The 15,472-nt window shown below is 39.6% G+C and overlaps 1 protein-coding gene across 1 annotated transcript in view; it reads left to right on the top strand.

Annotated features, from left to right (window-relative positions):
• Positions 1–15,472, top strand: part of smyd3 (SET and MYND domain containing 3) — a 75,411-nt gene that overhangs the window by 50,833 nt on the left and 9,106 nt on the right. The window contains exons 6-8 of the mRNA XM_032516776.1: positions 7,126–7,193; positions 12,656–12,758; positions 13,360–13,470. Coding sequence (XP_032372667.1) covers positions 7,126–7,193; positions 12,656–12,758; positions 13,360–13,470 — 282 coding nt within the window. The remainder of the gene's footprint in view (positions 1–7,125; positions 7,194–12,655; positions 12,759–13,359; positions 13,471–15,472) is intronic.

The following is a 15,472-nucleotide window of genomic DNA, read 5'->3' as shown; positions in this document are numbered from 1 at the left end:
ATAGGATAACAAATTTTGTCTGTGTCTTCCAAAACCGTTACAAATCACTGTTGAAAAATCAATACGTTGTACGATTGGGGTGGCAGTAGCTCAGTCTGTAGGGCGTTGGGAACCGGAGGGTCGTTGGTTCAAGTCCCTGTACGGAGTGTGGATCGGTAGCTGGAGAGATTCCACTTCACCTCCTGGGCACTGCCAGGTGCCCTTGAGCAATGCACCGTACCCCCCCCCCCCCCCCAACCGCTCAGGGCGCTGGTCCAGCTGGCAGCTCACTCACTCTGACATCTCTCCGTTTGTGCATGATTAAGTCCTGAGCATGTGTGTGTATTTCAGTCCTGTGTGTAGTGATTACTAACAAACACAGTGTAAATTGTAATTTCCCCACTGGGGATCAATGAACAGTTATAAAATTATGTGGCAACACTATGGTTAGTTTAGTTAGGCTGTTTTTTTTAGGCACAAAAACAACTTGATTACGTTTAAGGAAATGTTGTCATTGTCAGTCAAAATGCACCCCAACGTCCTCTTTGTCAACTTCAGAGTTGCCTGACTTCCTTTGCCATAGAGTGCTTTGTTTCTTAAAAAAACACAATGCGTTATGGGGCACTTTGGGGCTGTTGTTCTTCTTGGAAGGACTGTCCCATCTGTTTATGAACAGGAAGTGTCCTGCCAGATTTGACAGCTTTTGGTGGTTTGACAATATTTCGCATTAAATTACTTCAATTTGACTAAAAAAAACAATTTAAATATTTCCTTTTTTGGTAGAAATTAAGTATTGAATTTGATATTTATCTCTGTATCTATATACAGCTATTTGGTGTTTATTACCCCAAACCTTACAAGAGTGTTTTTAGAAAGGACAGTATGAAGTCCAAATGTATCACCAGTGTGAAAAAACATTTTATTAGTTTTTTATTCTCCTCGGAAGATGACATTGTGCAGACAGGGTGTTTTTGAGCTCTTTTTTTTCATTTTCCACATCACAGGCTGCTCACCACACCTTTCACTCATTCGCCTGTCTTTGCCTCTTTTTCTCAATCTCACATTCATCATTTCTACACATTTCATCCAAATCTAATCAGCAGAAATATTGTGTGTGACAGGCGGAAAAACAAATGAACAAATAAATGAACGGATTTGGGGACTGACGTTTTCTGCACCGTCAAATTCCAAAAATGCAAGCTTTGGTATCTTTTGTACAGATTCAGTAATTGTGTAATTCTCTACAGTGGGTATGGCAGTAGCTGAATCATATCTGGCTTGTAATCCCATTTAAAAATCCGCTGTTAAGAATTTCTGTTTTATTATTTGCTTAGGAGCTCCTTTCGTTTCATTTTGTGGAACTCAATTCATTCACTCAAGATGGATAGCAAGAAGCCCTCCAGACACTGTAACATCTCTCTCTGGCCTTCTCCCAAACTGGCACTTCCCCACCGGAGTGTCCCCTCATCTGAACCGCACTCGCTGCTGTAGAAGGCTCTCTTTATTAATAGGGAGGTTATGAATAAACAGTTAAACTTACCATCTCTCATCGTAAGTAGAAAACATCTGCCCCAATGGTTACTGATGGATCATATGTTTGCCCAGCTGTGCTGTTATATTATGTGCTGCTTCTCCAAAGCAGTGAGTTTTTTAGAACATATCCTTTTGATAGAGATCCTTTTAAAGATAAATAGATAAAGGTACAAAGGGATATTCGCCCTTTAGAAGTAAAACCATCATTTTGGCATAAAATATACTCAAAGTGACTATAGCTTCTTTATCTGTAGAAAGATTTGGATACCGTTACTGTATTTTTCTTTAAGCCAGACAGTAAGAGACAGAAAAAAAACTGGAAGAGAGGTAGGTAGTCAGGGAAAGAGGAGATAAAGCAATCGGAGGCAGATAGAAAGATGCAGTGTCAAGCAGTGAGGCCCGCTTATACATATGTGTGTATGTGTTTGTTTGTGTATTTGGGATACAAAAGGCGTCCACCAATGTGGGTGTTCTGCTTGATTGTTTCTCATCGTGTTTGTGTGTGTGGCTGCGTGTGTGTGTGTGTGTGTGTGTGTGTGTGTGTGTGAGTGTGTGTGTGAGACAGAGAGAGATCTATGCCCAGCTGAGAGTACCCTACCACAGTTTGTTTAAATTTCCTCTATACTTCATTACCCTCCTCCCTCTTCTCACAACCATGTCTTCTGTTCTCTTTGCACGGCCGTCTCTTCATCCCTGCTGTCACTAACCAATGCTGCCTTTTCCTTATAAGGAAAAAGCTTGGTGGGACTCCAAAACTGACAGGAGACAGGTGTGTGCCGTCCTCAAGTCAACTTAACAATCAGTTACAGTTTTCTTTCCTCTCTCTCACGCCCACAAACTTGTGATATTTCTCGTTGCTTGTCAATCTGAATGGATCAACACATGTCCTCGGACCTTCTCAACATCTTTATTTGGTATTTTTATTCAGTGATTTAGTTGTTATGTTTTGACCATAAATTGGTGATGCTCACAGATTAACCTGTCTGCAGCATCATGTGAATGGGTCTAGTGTACATTCAAGAACTGCAACTGTTAGTTGCTCATTTGATTAGTGGATGGGCATGAAAGGAATAAGCAACTATATTGATAATCTATTAGTTGTTTGTTTTGTATGACCAACAGTCAAAAACATAAAGATACTTACTTACTCTCTAACAAGACAAAGAAAAGAAACAAATCCTCTCATTTGAGAAGCTGGAACTAAGGAACCGATTTTTCTCTGAAAGCGTACTCAGAAGACTAATCAATTAAACAATTATTTGTTTTAGCTTTAACTTATTGATGACGGCAAATGAACCAGATTTACTCCTAGACATTTTTGGGCCACAAAGAAATAAAGAAAATGTTAGTCATTTAAACCGTCCATGTGTGTTACTGCTGCTTGTGACAACTTCTTTATAAAAATCTCATGAAAGCCCTTAAGTGTTATTCTAAGTTGATGAATTGTAAGTTGTATATAACATATTTCCGTATTATATGATATGTCTCCCCCACTTTAATGCATGCTTTATGGCAGAGATGATGGATGACTGTGAGAGCAACTGAAACACAATTACGTGTGTGTGAGATGGAGAAAGTTGTCTTTTTCCCTGGGGGGCTCATGATTTGTTTCTGAGACAAAAGTATCATCCATGGAGTTTCACTAATTAAGAGAGAGTGTGTGTGTGTGTGTTGTGTGTGTGTGTGTGTGTGTGTGTGTGTGCGCATTGGTTGCAAGATTGAGTTAACACTTTTACATATTCACGTGTGTGTGTCTGTGTGTGTCTGTGTGTGTCAATGATTCTTCTATGTAATCACATTCTCTTCTATCAGATTTATAATTAATAAATTGGGATTTCCCCGAGAGACCCAACACTCGTGGTGTTCATTACCGCTGCAGATTCAAATCTAATCATTTTGCTTTAAGTCCTGACTTTGGTGTGAGTATCAGCAGGATGGGAACGGCAGTCTGTGGCTCCTTTTTAAATCTTCCCCTCCCTTTCTGCCTATCTCTGTCTGCCTTTTCATCTGACAGTCTGAATACTAATGTTACTAAAGTTACAATTATTTATCTACTTCTATCCCATGCAGACATACACACCATGACCACAACACACACAAGCACACTTGTTTACCAGCACTAGCTCAGTGATTGACACATCAAAGACTCTTTTCTGTTCTGTCATTTCTTTTTTTTGGGGTTTTCACTTCTTTAACTTATTTTATGTCTTAGTGTGTTTATTGCTGTTTACCCTTTCATCATCTCTCTCTGTCTTTGTCTTTTAAACAACTTCTTCTGGATTTGTTATTTAAACCATCCCTGCACCGCCTCTGTTAGTGAAAGAAACAAACCATCTCTCTCCCTTGTTTGAAATCTCTCCTCTGTCTCCTGAAAGCTCAGACTCTTTAAGTTTAATTGGGCTTTTTAGATTTAGGATTAAATATGTTGGGTAGATTTAGCTTGTGTGTGTTCAAAACAGGTTGTATGCATTTAAATACATTTGAATGCTTTAACACTGGATTTGTTTCAAAATAAAATGCTCATAAAAGTAAATCAACTTATTATTTAAATCAACTTATTTGATAAACTTACTATGCAACATTGATTTTTTTTTTTAAAAGACCAAGAAAAAAAAGACAAGTGAAAAGAGTCAACTTTTTATTTAATTGGGCAGGTTGTGATAACTTTGGCTACTGTCCACCTATGAAAAGAGAGGTTATAGTCCAATAAATATGATATATTTAATCTTCTCTCCTCAAATTAGTTTGATTAAGACTGACTGGGCACTAGGTTTAGTAGGCTTTTTTAAATTACTGATAACCATCAAAACCACATTGCTATCTTTATTTGGTTATATCTCTGTGATAAAAGATGTGGGGAAAAAAATAATTTTTCAACTATAATATTCCAACAGTAGGGGTGGTTTTGAAAGGCCTTTTGAAAGCAATCTTCGGTTTACACGGTCAGGAATAGATATTGCCATGAAAATTACTGATTTGATTACTTACATCAAGACAAACAAAAAATGTATTACAAGTGTTTTTAAATTGTTTAACATGGCCAACTGTGCATAATCTAATTACATATGTGCTAAATTGCATTAATACCACAACAGATCTAAACAATGGGTATAGCCAGGTGAAAATGTCTTGTTGAATCTTGTTGACATCTTACAGTAAAATACTTAATGTTAAGGCCTGAATGGAACCCATTTAAGCTACCCATGAGCATTACTACATAGAGGCAGAAAGAAGTACTTTAAACCAGCCTTTATTAATTATTATTGAATTATCGAAGTGTCCTTGGGCAAGACACTGAACCCTGAGTTGCTCCCAATGCTGCGCATCGGAGTGGAAATGTGTGTGAGTGTTTATCTGATGAGCATGTGGCACCGTGTATGGTAGCCTCGGCCACAGTATACAAATGTGTGTAAATGGTGAATGGTTCCTGTACTATGTAAAAGCGCTTTGAGTAGTCGTTGAGACTAGAATAGCGCTATATAAGAATAGTCCATTTACATTTACATCCTACAGAAACAGTCCCACGGACCCAGCCCAAATCCCATCTCTGCAATAATAATTATGTGGTTTTAAAATACTTCTTCCTGCCTTTATGTAATAATGCTCATGGGTAGCCTACAGTGGGGCTTGAAAGTTTGGGCACCCCAGGAAGAAATTTGTATTAATGTGCATAAAGAAGCCAAGAAAAGATGGAAAAATCTCCAAAAGTCATCAAATGACAGATTAGACATTTGTATATTACGTCACAAAAAATGTGATTTTATTTCCATGATTTACACTTTCAAAATAACAGAAAACAAAAAAAATGGTGTCTGCAAAGGTTTGGGCACCCTGCAGAGTTAATACCTTGTACTGCCCTCTTTGGCAAGTATCACAGCTTGGAAACGCTTCTTGTAGCCAGCCAAGAGTCTTTCAATTCTTGTTTGAGGTATCTTCGCCCATTCGTCCTTCCAAAAGTCTTCCAGTTCTTTGAGATTTCTGGGCTGCCTGTCACACACTGCTCTTTATCTATCCATAGATTTTCAATTATGTTGAGGTCAGGAGATTGTGAAGGCCTTCAGTTTACGCCTCTTGATGTAATCCACCGTGGATTTTGCGGTGTGTTTAGGATCATTATCCATTTGTAGAAGCCATCCTCTCTTTAACTTCAGCTTTTTTACAGATGGCATCAAGTTAGCGTCCAAAATTTGCTGAAATTTTATTGAATCCATTTTTCCTTCTACTCGGGAAATGTTCCTTGTGCCACTGGCTGCAATACAACCCCAAAGCATGATTGATTCACCCCCCCCCCAGTTGGACAGAGGTTCTTTTCATTAAATTCTGTGCCCTTTCTTCTCCAAACGTACCTTTGCTCATTGGGGCCTAAAAGTTCTATTTTAACCTCAGAAGTTTGTTCCACAATGCATCAGGCTTGTCTATATGTTCATTTGCAAACTTCAAAAGCTGATTTTTGTGGTGAAGACGTAGAAGAGTTTTTCTTCTGATGACTCTTCCATGAAGACCATATTTGTAGAAGTATCTCTTTATAGTGGAATGGTGTACCACAACTCCAGTGTCTGTCAGGTCTTTCTGGACGGATCGTGCGGTCAAACATGGGTTTGGACTTCCTTTTCTCACAATCCTGCGAGCCGTTCTGATATTTTTATTGGTCTTCCAGATCTTGCTTTAACTTCCACTGTTCCTGATGACGGCCATTTCTTAATTACATTCCGAACAGAGGATATTGTCATCTGAAAACGCTTTGCTATCTTCTTCTAGCCTTCTCCTGCTTTATGTGCGTCGTTTCAGTTTTCTAGACAACTACTTAGAAGAAGCCATGGTGCTGATTGTTGGGGCAAGGTCAGATGATTCTAGGCATTCAAAACTTTAAGATTAACGTCACCTGGTCTTTCCAGACAACGATTGAGAACACTGTCACGATTGACACTGTCAGGTCTCAGCTTTCCAAAGGGGGCGGTGCATGCAATAAACTCTGCAGGGTGCCCAAACTTTTGCAGACGCCATTTTTTTGTTTTCTGTTATTTTGAAAGTGTAAATGATGAAAATAAAATCTAACTTTTTGTGACATATTATACGAATGTCTAATCTGTCAATTGAGATTTAGAGATTTTTCCATCTTTTCTTGGCTTCTTTATGCACATTAATACAAATTTTTACCTGGGGTGCCCAAACTTTGGAGCCCCACTGTATATGGTTTCCATTCAGACCTTAACATTAAGTATTTTACTGTAAGATGTCAACAAGATTCACAGGCCCTGTGGGAAACAAATACATTTTCACTCTGTTAAAAATCACTGCACATGATCACTGATGCAACATTCTGTTCACTCAGTTGATGAAAATTATTACAGAAGTGTATTTTCTTTTAAAAGGCTTTTATTTTCCTCCTTAAGATAAACCAGGTGGTCATTTCACACAATCAAATCCCTTGCGTCCAAAAGCAAAAAACCTTGCATGTCATATTTCAGTTGCATTGCCAGTGGGGTTTTGCAGCTTCTAAAGATATGTAAAAATGTTCAGAACATAAGAAAGGTGTTGTTGGTTCCCTGAGGCAATTTTACAAATCATCACTCTCTCTTGTCTCCACTTTTTTATCCTCTCTCTTTCCTTTAGGTGACATGTAATTGTTTCACCATCAGTGACGGAGAGCTGCAAGAGATTGGAGTTGGGCTGTATCCTAGGTAACACACATACCACACACACACACACCACACACACACACACACACACACACACACACACACACACCACACACACACACACAGAGAGACAAAAGGGCAATGTGTGAAGCATACCTATTTAAAAAACATCATTAATTACAATCTAGCTCATAATCATTGTTAGATGGTGTCTCTCTTTGTCACTTGTACACTAAAATGCCACAAGATTTAAACATTGCTCTTGAATTACCTGCTAGATCACCCCACCCCACGCCACCCCAACCAACCGCACCCATCCATCCTTTACCCGCTCACTTTCAAAAACCCTCCCCACCCCCCTCACTATTTTCCTGACAGTTCTTTGAAGTACGAGGTAGAAGGGAGGAAAGGAAGTGATTTTTTTTTTTGTGAGGCGAAAACTTGAAACTGAATGTTGACAGAATATTATAACGCTGTTTGGGAAAGACGGGGGGACGCAGCGAGAAGCAAGAACGCATGGAGAAAAAAGTTTGACTCTTAATTCTTGTCTGGCATGTGGGAGTGGAACACACACACACACACACACACTCACACTCACACTCACACTCACTCACTCACTCACACTCCCTCACAGACCAAGGCGGTATGCATTGTAATCCCCGTATTAAGTCCTGGTGAATGGGGTGGGATTTGGCCTGTCGTTTCACATGTTGTTAGGCGCGCGCACACACACACACACACACACACACACACACACACACACACACACACACACACACACACACACACACCACACACACACACACACCACACACACACACACACACAGCAGGTATCTCAGCCAGTTTATCTAGCTGGTGTTGAGATGTCAGATGGTCACAGTGGCTTTACCAAAGCTCAGCCAAACGCTGTGTCAGTGTGTGTGTCTGCGATTTGTGTCGTAACTCATCCATAAATGATGGGCTTGTTTGCAGGATTGTCCCCTGCCTATTCATTTTTTGGGTTGCCTAGCAACCACTGGGTTTTATAAAGAGACGGGGATTGCTCTGGTGAGGCTACACCTCTGCCATCACTTTTTTTCTCCTTTTTGTACTGTAAGTCAAAAATGCTTTTTCTCATTTGCTGACTCTCTCATTCTCTTCTCTGTCAACACCAAGCTCATCCTTCTGTCTGTCTGTCTCTTTCTTCCTCTCTGCTAATCAGCCTATTGAAAATATGATGTAAAATCCCATTCCCTAAGTTCATCATCTGGACCAAAATATTTCACAGTGGGTTTGTAATGTGCCACAGTATTGTATTTGATATCAACTCAGAGTAACATAAATCCATGTGTAGCCACTGCCAAATAATCACAGGGAAGCACTGAAATGAAAACCAATGGAAGAGATGAGTTAACAATATGATAGAAACACTCAAGAAATGTTTGATTCCACATAGTTGAAAAATGTCCTGCAAGGTTTTTTTTGTCTGTTTCAACTAAGAGTTTTATTTGTCTCAATTCACCGGAGAATAAAACACTATGGTGTGAATGCGGTTTCAGAGGTTTTACATTACAAAATGATGTATGTGAAACACAGCTCTTATGATATATAAATATACTGAATATCAGTCACTGTGTACTTGTGCATAATGACAATAAAGGCATTCTATGATTGCATGCAGGTTAGCCTCAACTTATTTAGGTTCTTTCTTTTCTGTAACTATTGTGTAAAAGTTTTGCACTACATTCACTTGTTTAATCTTTAGTGCCATTTAATTGGTCTGCAGCAATAATGGTAGTGAAACACTTCTGTACAACACAGATACAGAGAATCTCTTTCTGAAAAATAAAGATGCAGCACAGGACAAAGAAGAAAGTATTTAACCCTCTCCTTCATTAAATATAATCAATTATTGATCAATGAATCCACTCTATTCTCATGCAGTATTTGGCTCTCTATCCTGCTGTGTTCAGCAACAGTTGGTTTCTGTTAGTGTGAGCAGATATTCTTAATTTGAGATGGGGTTTAGTTAATTAATCTAATTTGTATGCTAACGAGTTTCTCTCCATCAGATAAAAGCATCGTTAGGAGGGCTTGATTTCTAGTTGATATTCAACCTGCAACTTCCCCTCTGTAGAACAAAGCCAGGGGGTTACTGATGGTTTTACAAAGGCTCAGTACACACACACACACACACACACACACACACACACACACACACACACACACCACACACACACACACACACACACACACACAGAGTCTTTATCTTTTGCACACATTGTTTTGCTTCATAAATATGATAAACGAGAACAGCAGTAATCGAGGGGTTCATAAAAACAAACAAACCTCTCCAGTATTTTTTCCCAGCCATGTGTGCAGTGGCAATAAATATCTATTGTTGGGTAAGTGAGGTTTTTAAATAGTTTTAATAATGAAAAAAAAAACAATTTTTTTAATCACAATATCCACAATTAGAGAATCATCACTGGAAAGATACACATCAAACACAGACGTTCCAATAAAGTAAAATCAGCTCTTTTCAGTAAAGTTACATGTTACAAGTTTTTACGTCTTTAGTTTAGTTTTAATTCCATCCATCTTCATCCGCTTATCCGGTATTGGGGGCAGCAGCTCCAGCAGGGGACCCCAAGCTTCCCTTTCCCGAGCCACATCAACCAGCTCTGACTGGGGATCCCGAGGCGTTCCCAGGCCAGGTTGGAGATATAATCCCTCCACCTAGTCCTGGGTCTTCCCTGAGGCCTCCTCCCAGCTGGACGTGCCTGGAACACCTCCCTAAGGAGGCGCCCATGCAGGAGGCATCCTTACCAGATGCCCGAACCACCTCAACTGGCTCCTTTCGACGCGAAGGAGTAGCGGCTCTACTCCAAGTTCTTCATGGATGACTGAGCTTCTCACCCTATCTCTAAGGGAGACGCCAGCCATCCTCCTGAGGAAACCCATTTCCTTCACTTAACTACCTGAAGAGGGCACTCCAATGGTTTCCCGCTGAGAACTATGGCCTTAGATTTAGAGGTACTGATCCTCATCCCAGCTGCTTCACACTCGCTGTGAACCGATGCAGTGAGTGCTGAAGGTCACAGGCTGATGATGCCATCAGGACCACATCATCCGCAAAAAGCAGAGATGCAATTCCCAGCCCACCGAACTGCAACCCCTCCCCACCCCGACTACACCTCAATATCCTGTCTTTAAATACTACAAACAGGATTGGTGACAAGGTGCAGCCCTGGCCAAGACCCTCATCTGAAACAAGTCCGAATTATTGCCAAGAACCCAGACAAAGCTCTCGCTTTGGTCATACAGAGGTTAAATGGCCCTAAGCAGGGACCCCCTCACCCCATACTCCCGCAGCACCTCCCATATATATATAAAATTGATCGTTGACTTTTGGCCTAGGGTGTTCTGGTACCAAGTACACTTATGAACATCCCTATGTTTGAACATTGTTTGTTATAGACAATCCATGACTAGCACAGAAGTCCAGACAACCACTCTGGTTTAGATAAGGGAGGCCTTTCCTCCTAATCACGCCTCTCCAAATATTTCCATCATCGCTCACGGGTGCGTTTGAGTCCCCCAGCAGAACTATGGAGTCCCCCACTGAAGTCCTGTACAGGACTCCATTCAAGGTCTCCAAGAAGGCCAAACACTCCAAACTCTTGTTTGATGCATATGCACAAACACCTGGGATGGAGAGAGAGGTGCCACATAGCTTTTTTGGGCTGTGCCCGCTGGGCTTCGTGACAAACCCAGCCACCAGGTGCCTTGGTCAAGGGAGACTCTACCAGGAGCACAAAGCCCTCAGGTTCATAGTGACACATAGACCTTTCCACCACGATAAGATGATGGTTCCCGGAGTTTTGGTTTTTCAGTCTTTTCATGACTGACAAGACAATTAAGCCTAGGCTACATATAAGACTGCAGTCATAAGAGTAATACACCCAGTTGGCTTTGTTAAAAACACAGAGCTAAAACTAATGCAATCTAATTCAACAATCTAATTTGTACTTTCATAAAAGTTATAAAGATTAGATGTGTTGATTAAACTGTATGAATGTACGATGACTGTTTGATCATTTTAGAGACCGTGGTTTGTGGTGCTGTTGAAGTAAGGCCACACTGAAATACAGGCTGCTGAGACGTTGGCAGCGAGCTCGATCGAGTGAAGATATAGACAAAACTGCCCTGTGTTGCTATACATCCTGCCCCAATAATTTTCTTATGCCATTATGTGGGAAAAACATCATACTTTCACAGGTTTGTCCCAAAATGCTGTTTTATTATGATTTTTATGAGACCAAGTAAAGTCATATAACGTGTAAATAAAAACAATCATATTTCGCATCAGTGTTATGATGCCGACAATGTCAGTCAATGTGCGTTAGGTTTGTCGAGAGGATTGGCTGTATCTATTTTAAATATGAGTCTTTGTTGTGACAGAAATACCCATGGTTTCCTGATTTATTTGTGTAAATGAAAGAGAGAGAGAGCGAAACCGAAAGAAATGAGTGACATTTTTTATGACAGAAGCATAGTACTAATTTTGTCACACTGTGCAGGGAATTATCAGCATTTGTGTGTCCATGTGTGTGCAACTTTTTGTCTGAGGTTCATTTGAGTAACCAAGTCTTTATGGTGTATCATGGTATAAAACATACCGTCTGCATTTGCTTCTACCATAATGAAAAAAATAATTTATTTATCTATCAAAAAGGATACTTTTTACAAATACTTCCGTGGAAAAAAAATGTTTTCAAGTTATATTTATAATGAAGCATTTGTTCAACCTGAAATGAAGTTTTTAATTCATTTAAGGAGCATTGTAACTGATTTTAATAATGACGATGATAATAATAATAATAATAATAATAATAGTGTGAAACTGATATTTTCTGAGACGTTATCATTTTGTGAAAATCTTATACCATTGCAATTCTACTCAGTCTTAACTTATATGTGCAGGAATCAGATTATGAGAAGTCGTGGTGCCAGATAATATTTAACCCCCGTAACAGCACCGGATACAGGGATAAAAGACACATGGTATCCCACAGCTGTCACAATAAACTTTCTGATCGATGGATGGTGATCTTTTAGAGAGATGTGTCACTCAACATGTGTTTTATTTTCTCTCATGAATATGTTGGAACAAATTACTATTTCACTCAACATTGGTCTCAGTGATTAGAGAACCCCCTGAACAGTTGGACATGTGGCAGTTGGTGGCTCAGCAGGATGAGGCTCTAGTTGTAATTTTCAACTGTAACCATGTGCTCTCTGTCTTTTTGTTTGCCTGGAAGTGTTTGAAAGTTAAACATTTAATCACACATGCAATTTTCTCTCTTTCCCTTTACTCCCATCATTCTCTCTTTGTCTTTCTTCCTTCTCATCTTTGCTCTATTCATACTCCCTTCTCTCCTCCCACTTTGGCTCTTTCTTTTTTACCTTCACTCTTCCCCATCCCTCCTGCCAATCATCATCTTGTTTGCTCTCTCCCAGTTTATCTCTGCTAAACCATGACTGTAGGCCAAACTGTGTGATGGTGTTTGTCGGAGCAAAACTGCAGCTCAGAGCTGTTCGAGATATCAACCCCGAAGAGGAGGTATGAGCAAAAAAAATAAAATACTCACACACTTCAGCTTCACAGCAACATGGAATATGACTCTGCTTTTATAAACAGTAATGCTTTTTTTAATGTGGATGTTATGAGCAATATTTATTGAATGTTTTAATCTGCTACTGAGGAGCCAATGCCTAAGGCTGTTTTTGCTTGTAATCTGAAACTAAAAAACATATTTTACATGGACATAAAATCAAAGTGGTTATTGTGTTAATTTAGTGTATTAGTATTAATAAATGTTAATAGAAGTACAATAAAACCAATTTTATTTAAGTAATCTCAAAAGTGTAGGCAAGTGAAATATCACTGCAACACAAACAGTATGACACTTGGCAGTGTCTTCCCTCATTTTCCATACTTCACCATCCCTCCTGACTGTGTAATGAGATGCATCCAAGCCATCTGGAAGATATACACACACATACTTTACTCCTACAGTATCTCTTTTTCCACCATACACAATTTAGATTCCAAATTATTTCTCTTTCTGCACTGAACTGCATTTTACTACTTTCTATAGTATAGCAAATATGGCAAAGTAAATAAGCAAAAAGGTAAACTAAACCATTCTTTCTGTTTTCAGCTTACTATAAGTTACATTGAGACTTTGTCATTGACTGAAGATCGACAGAGACAGCTGGAGGACCAGTACCATTTTACATGCCACTGCCAGCATTGCGACTTTCAAGACAAAGTAAGACACACACAAATGACATTGTCACATCCGCTGCTGATTTTCAAAGTTTTTTTCCGAATATTTACTTAATTATCATTCATTTCCAAACATAAGTTATGCAAATGACTACATTTACATGCACATAATGATCCAACTAGGGACAATACTCAAAGTAAGGCATTTATCCAAATTAGGATGTGTCTTATCAAAGCATCCTATCAATATTCTTGTTCCCTGTTCTCGATCATTATCTAAAAATGCCTTATTACACTTCTCCATATACAGTGTCAGAGTTTTCTTCCCATATTCCACAGCTCTTTTCATTGCACTGAGGCATACACGTTCATATACACTGCTTTGAGATATTGTTTATAGTGCAGCCTGACCATAGTACAAAGATATTTTCCCAGAAGTAGATGTATCACTTGACATTTCTTTTAGCATGACTTACAGCAGAGACAGGATCCTTGCTTATTCATGTTGAAACAATGGAGGTGGCATTCTAGACGCTTACTCTGCCAAAAACATTGCAGTGAAATGCATTGGTTCACTGGTACGTCACAATATGATGCAATAAAATTAATTCCTGTAAAGAGGTTTAAATGGCTAAAAGTTCCATCAATATTCTGACTAAAAAATAAGAGTACTTCTCTTATCTTAATTAATTTTCATGCTTAACTGCCTGAACCTATGATTGGATCATTGGTGTGTAGTTGGTAGGCAGTTTTTTTTTTGGCGTCAGTGGACAAAAATTACCTTGAAATAATAATTTAGCATATTCTTCTTCAAGTGGTCTGCAAAAACACTTCTGCACCTCCTCAGTGATTCTGTTTTCAAGCTTTGGAAAAATCTAGCCCGTGACGGGAGACTTTTGCAAGTTATTTCAGAGAGAAGACTTTTGAAATGGCTGTTCTACAAAGACAGTTGTTCATGCATGTCCCCTTAGGTAATGAAAGCCTGATACAGTTGCTATTCCAGCATTGAAACTGCTTACACAGCAAAGCAACAGAAAATAGAAGGCAGACTTCTAAATAGAGAATTTGACAATAACGTGCCAATATGGCAAATGTTTCAGAGATGGAGAGAAAATGTTGCTAATAGTTTAGCCGGGAGAGCTGCAGGAGGAGGACTGTATAATCAAATTATGGCGTTTTTTTTTGTTGCCTTTTACAGAATACTGCGTACCGCAGATTATCTCAGGTCACACCACCACACACACACACACACCACACACACACACACACACACACACCACACCACCAACACACACACACACACACACACACACACAACACCTATTTATGTATGAAGCTTTTCCCTAATCCAATCGTAACCCAAATTTCTTTTAACTTGAAAAATGTTAGTGCATGAAATGTGTGAAACACGAAGACCAGAAGTTTAAACACACAAAGACATGTTTCTCTCTCTCTCTCTCTCTCTCTCCTCTCTCTCTCTCTCTCCTCTCTCTCTCTTCTCTCTATCTCTCTCTCACTCCTCTCTCTCTCTCTCACACACTTGTGCAATAACCACTCTCGGCTGTGTATCTGTGCATAACGTGTTACAGTGTACCCTTCTGTCCTCTCCTCCTTTACCTCCTTCAGTCTCACATTCTGTCTTATCTCTCGCTGTCTTTCTCCCTGTCACGCTTCACCTCTTCACTCTCTCTCTCTCTCTCTCTCTCTCTCTCTCTCTCTCTCTCTCTCTCTCTGACCACCTACTGAAAAATGAGAAATATCTTGTCTTTCAGCAGCAGTTTTCTTTTCCATCCATCTCAATACACTCAATCTTTCTCTTCCAGTATCACACTGTCTCTCTCCCGTTCCAAATGTTTCTTTTCTCTCTCCCTCTCTTTTTTCTCTGCCTTCACTTCTGCCTTTAGCATTGTTTTCCATATGCCGTAAATTACACTTTTGTCTTTCTCTACCACGCGTGTGCGGTCTGTCTGTCTGTCTCTGTCTGTCTGTCTGTCTGTCTGTCTGTCTGTCTGTCTGTCCTTGCAATTGAGGACATTGAAAACATA

This window comes from Etheostoma spectabile, chromosome 1 (assembly GCF_008692095.1).
Source record: "Etheostoma spectabile isolate EspeVRDwgs_2016 chromosome 1, UIUC_Espe_1.0, whole genome shotgun sequence".
NCBI lineage: Eukaryota > Metazoa > Chordata > Actinopteri > Perciformes > Percidae > Etheostoma > Etheostoma spectabile.
The sequence above is the reverse complement of the archived record's forward strand: the minus strand, read 5'-3'. Positions and strand labels throughout refer to the sequence as shown.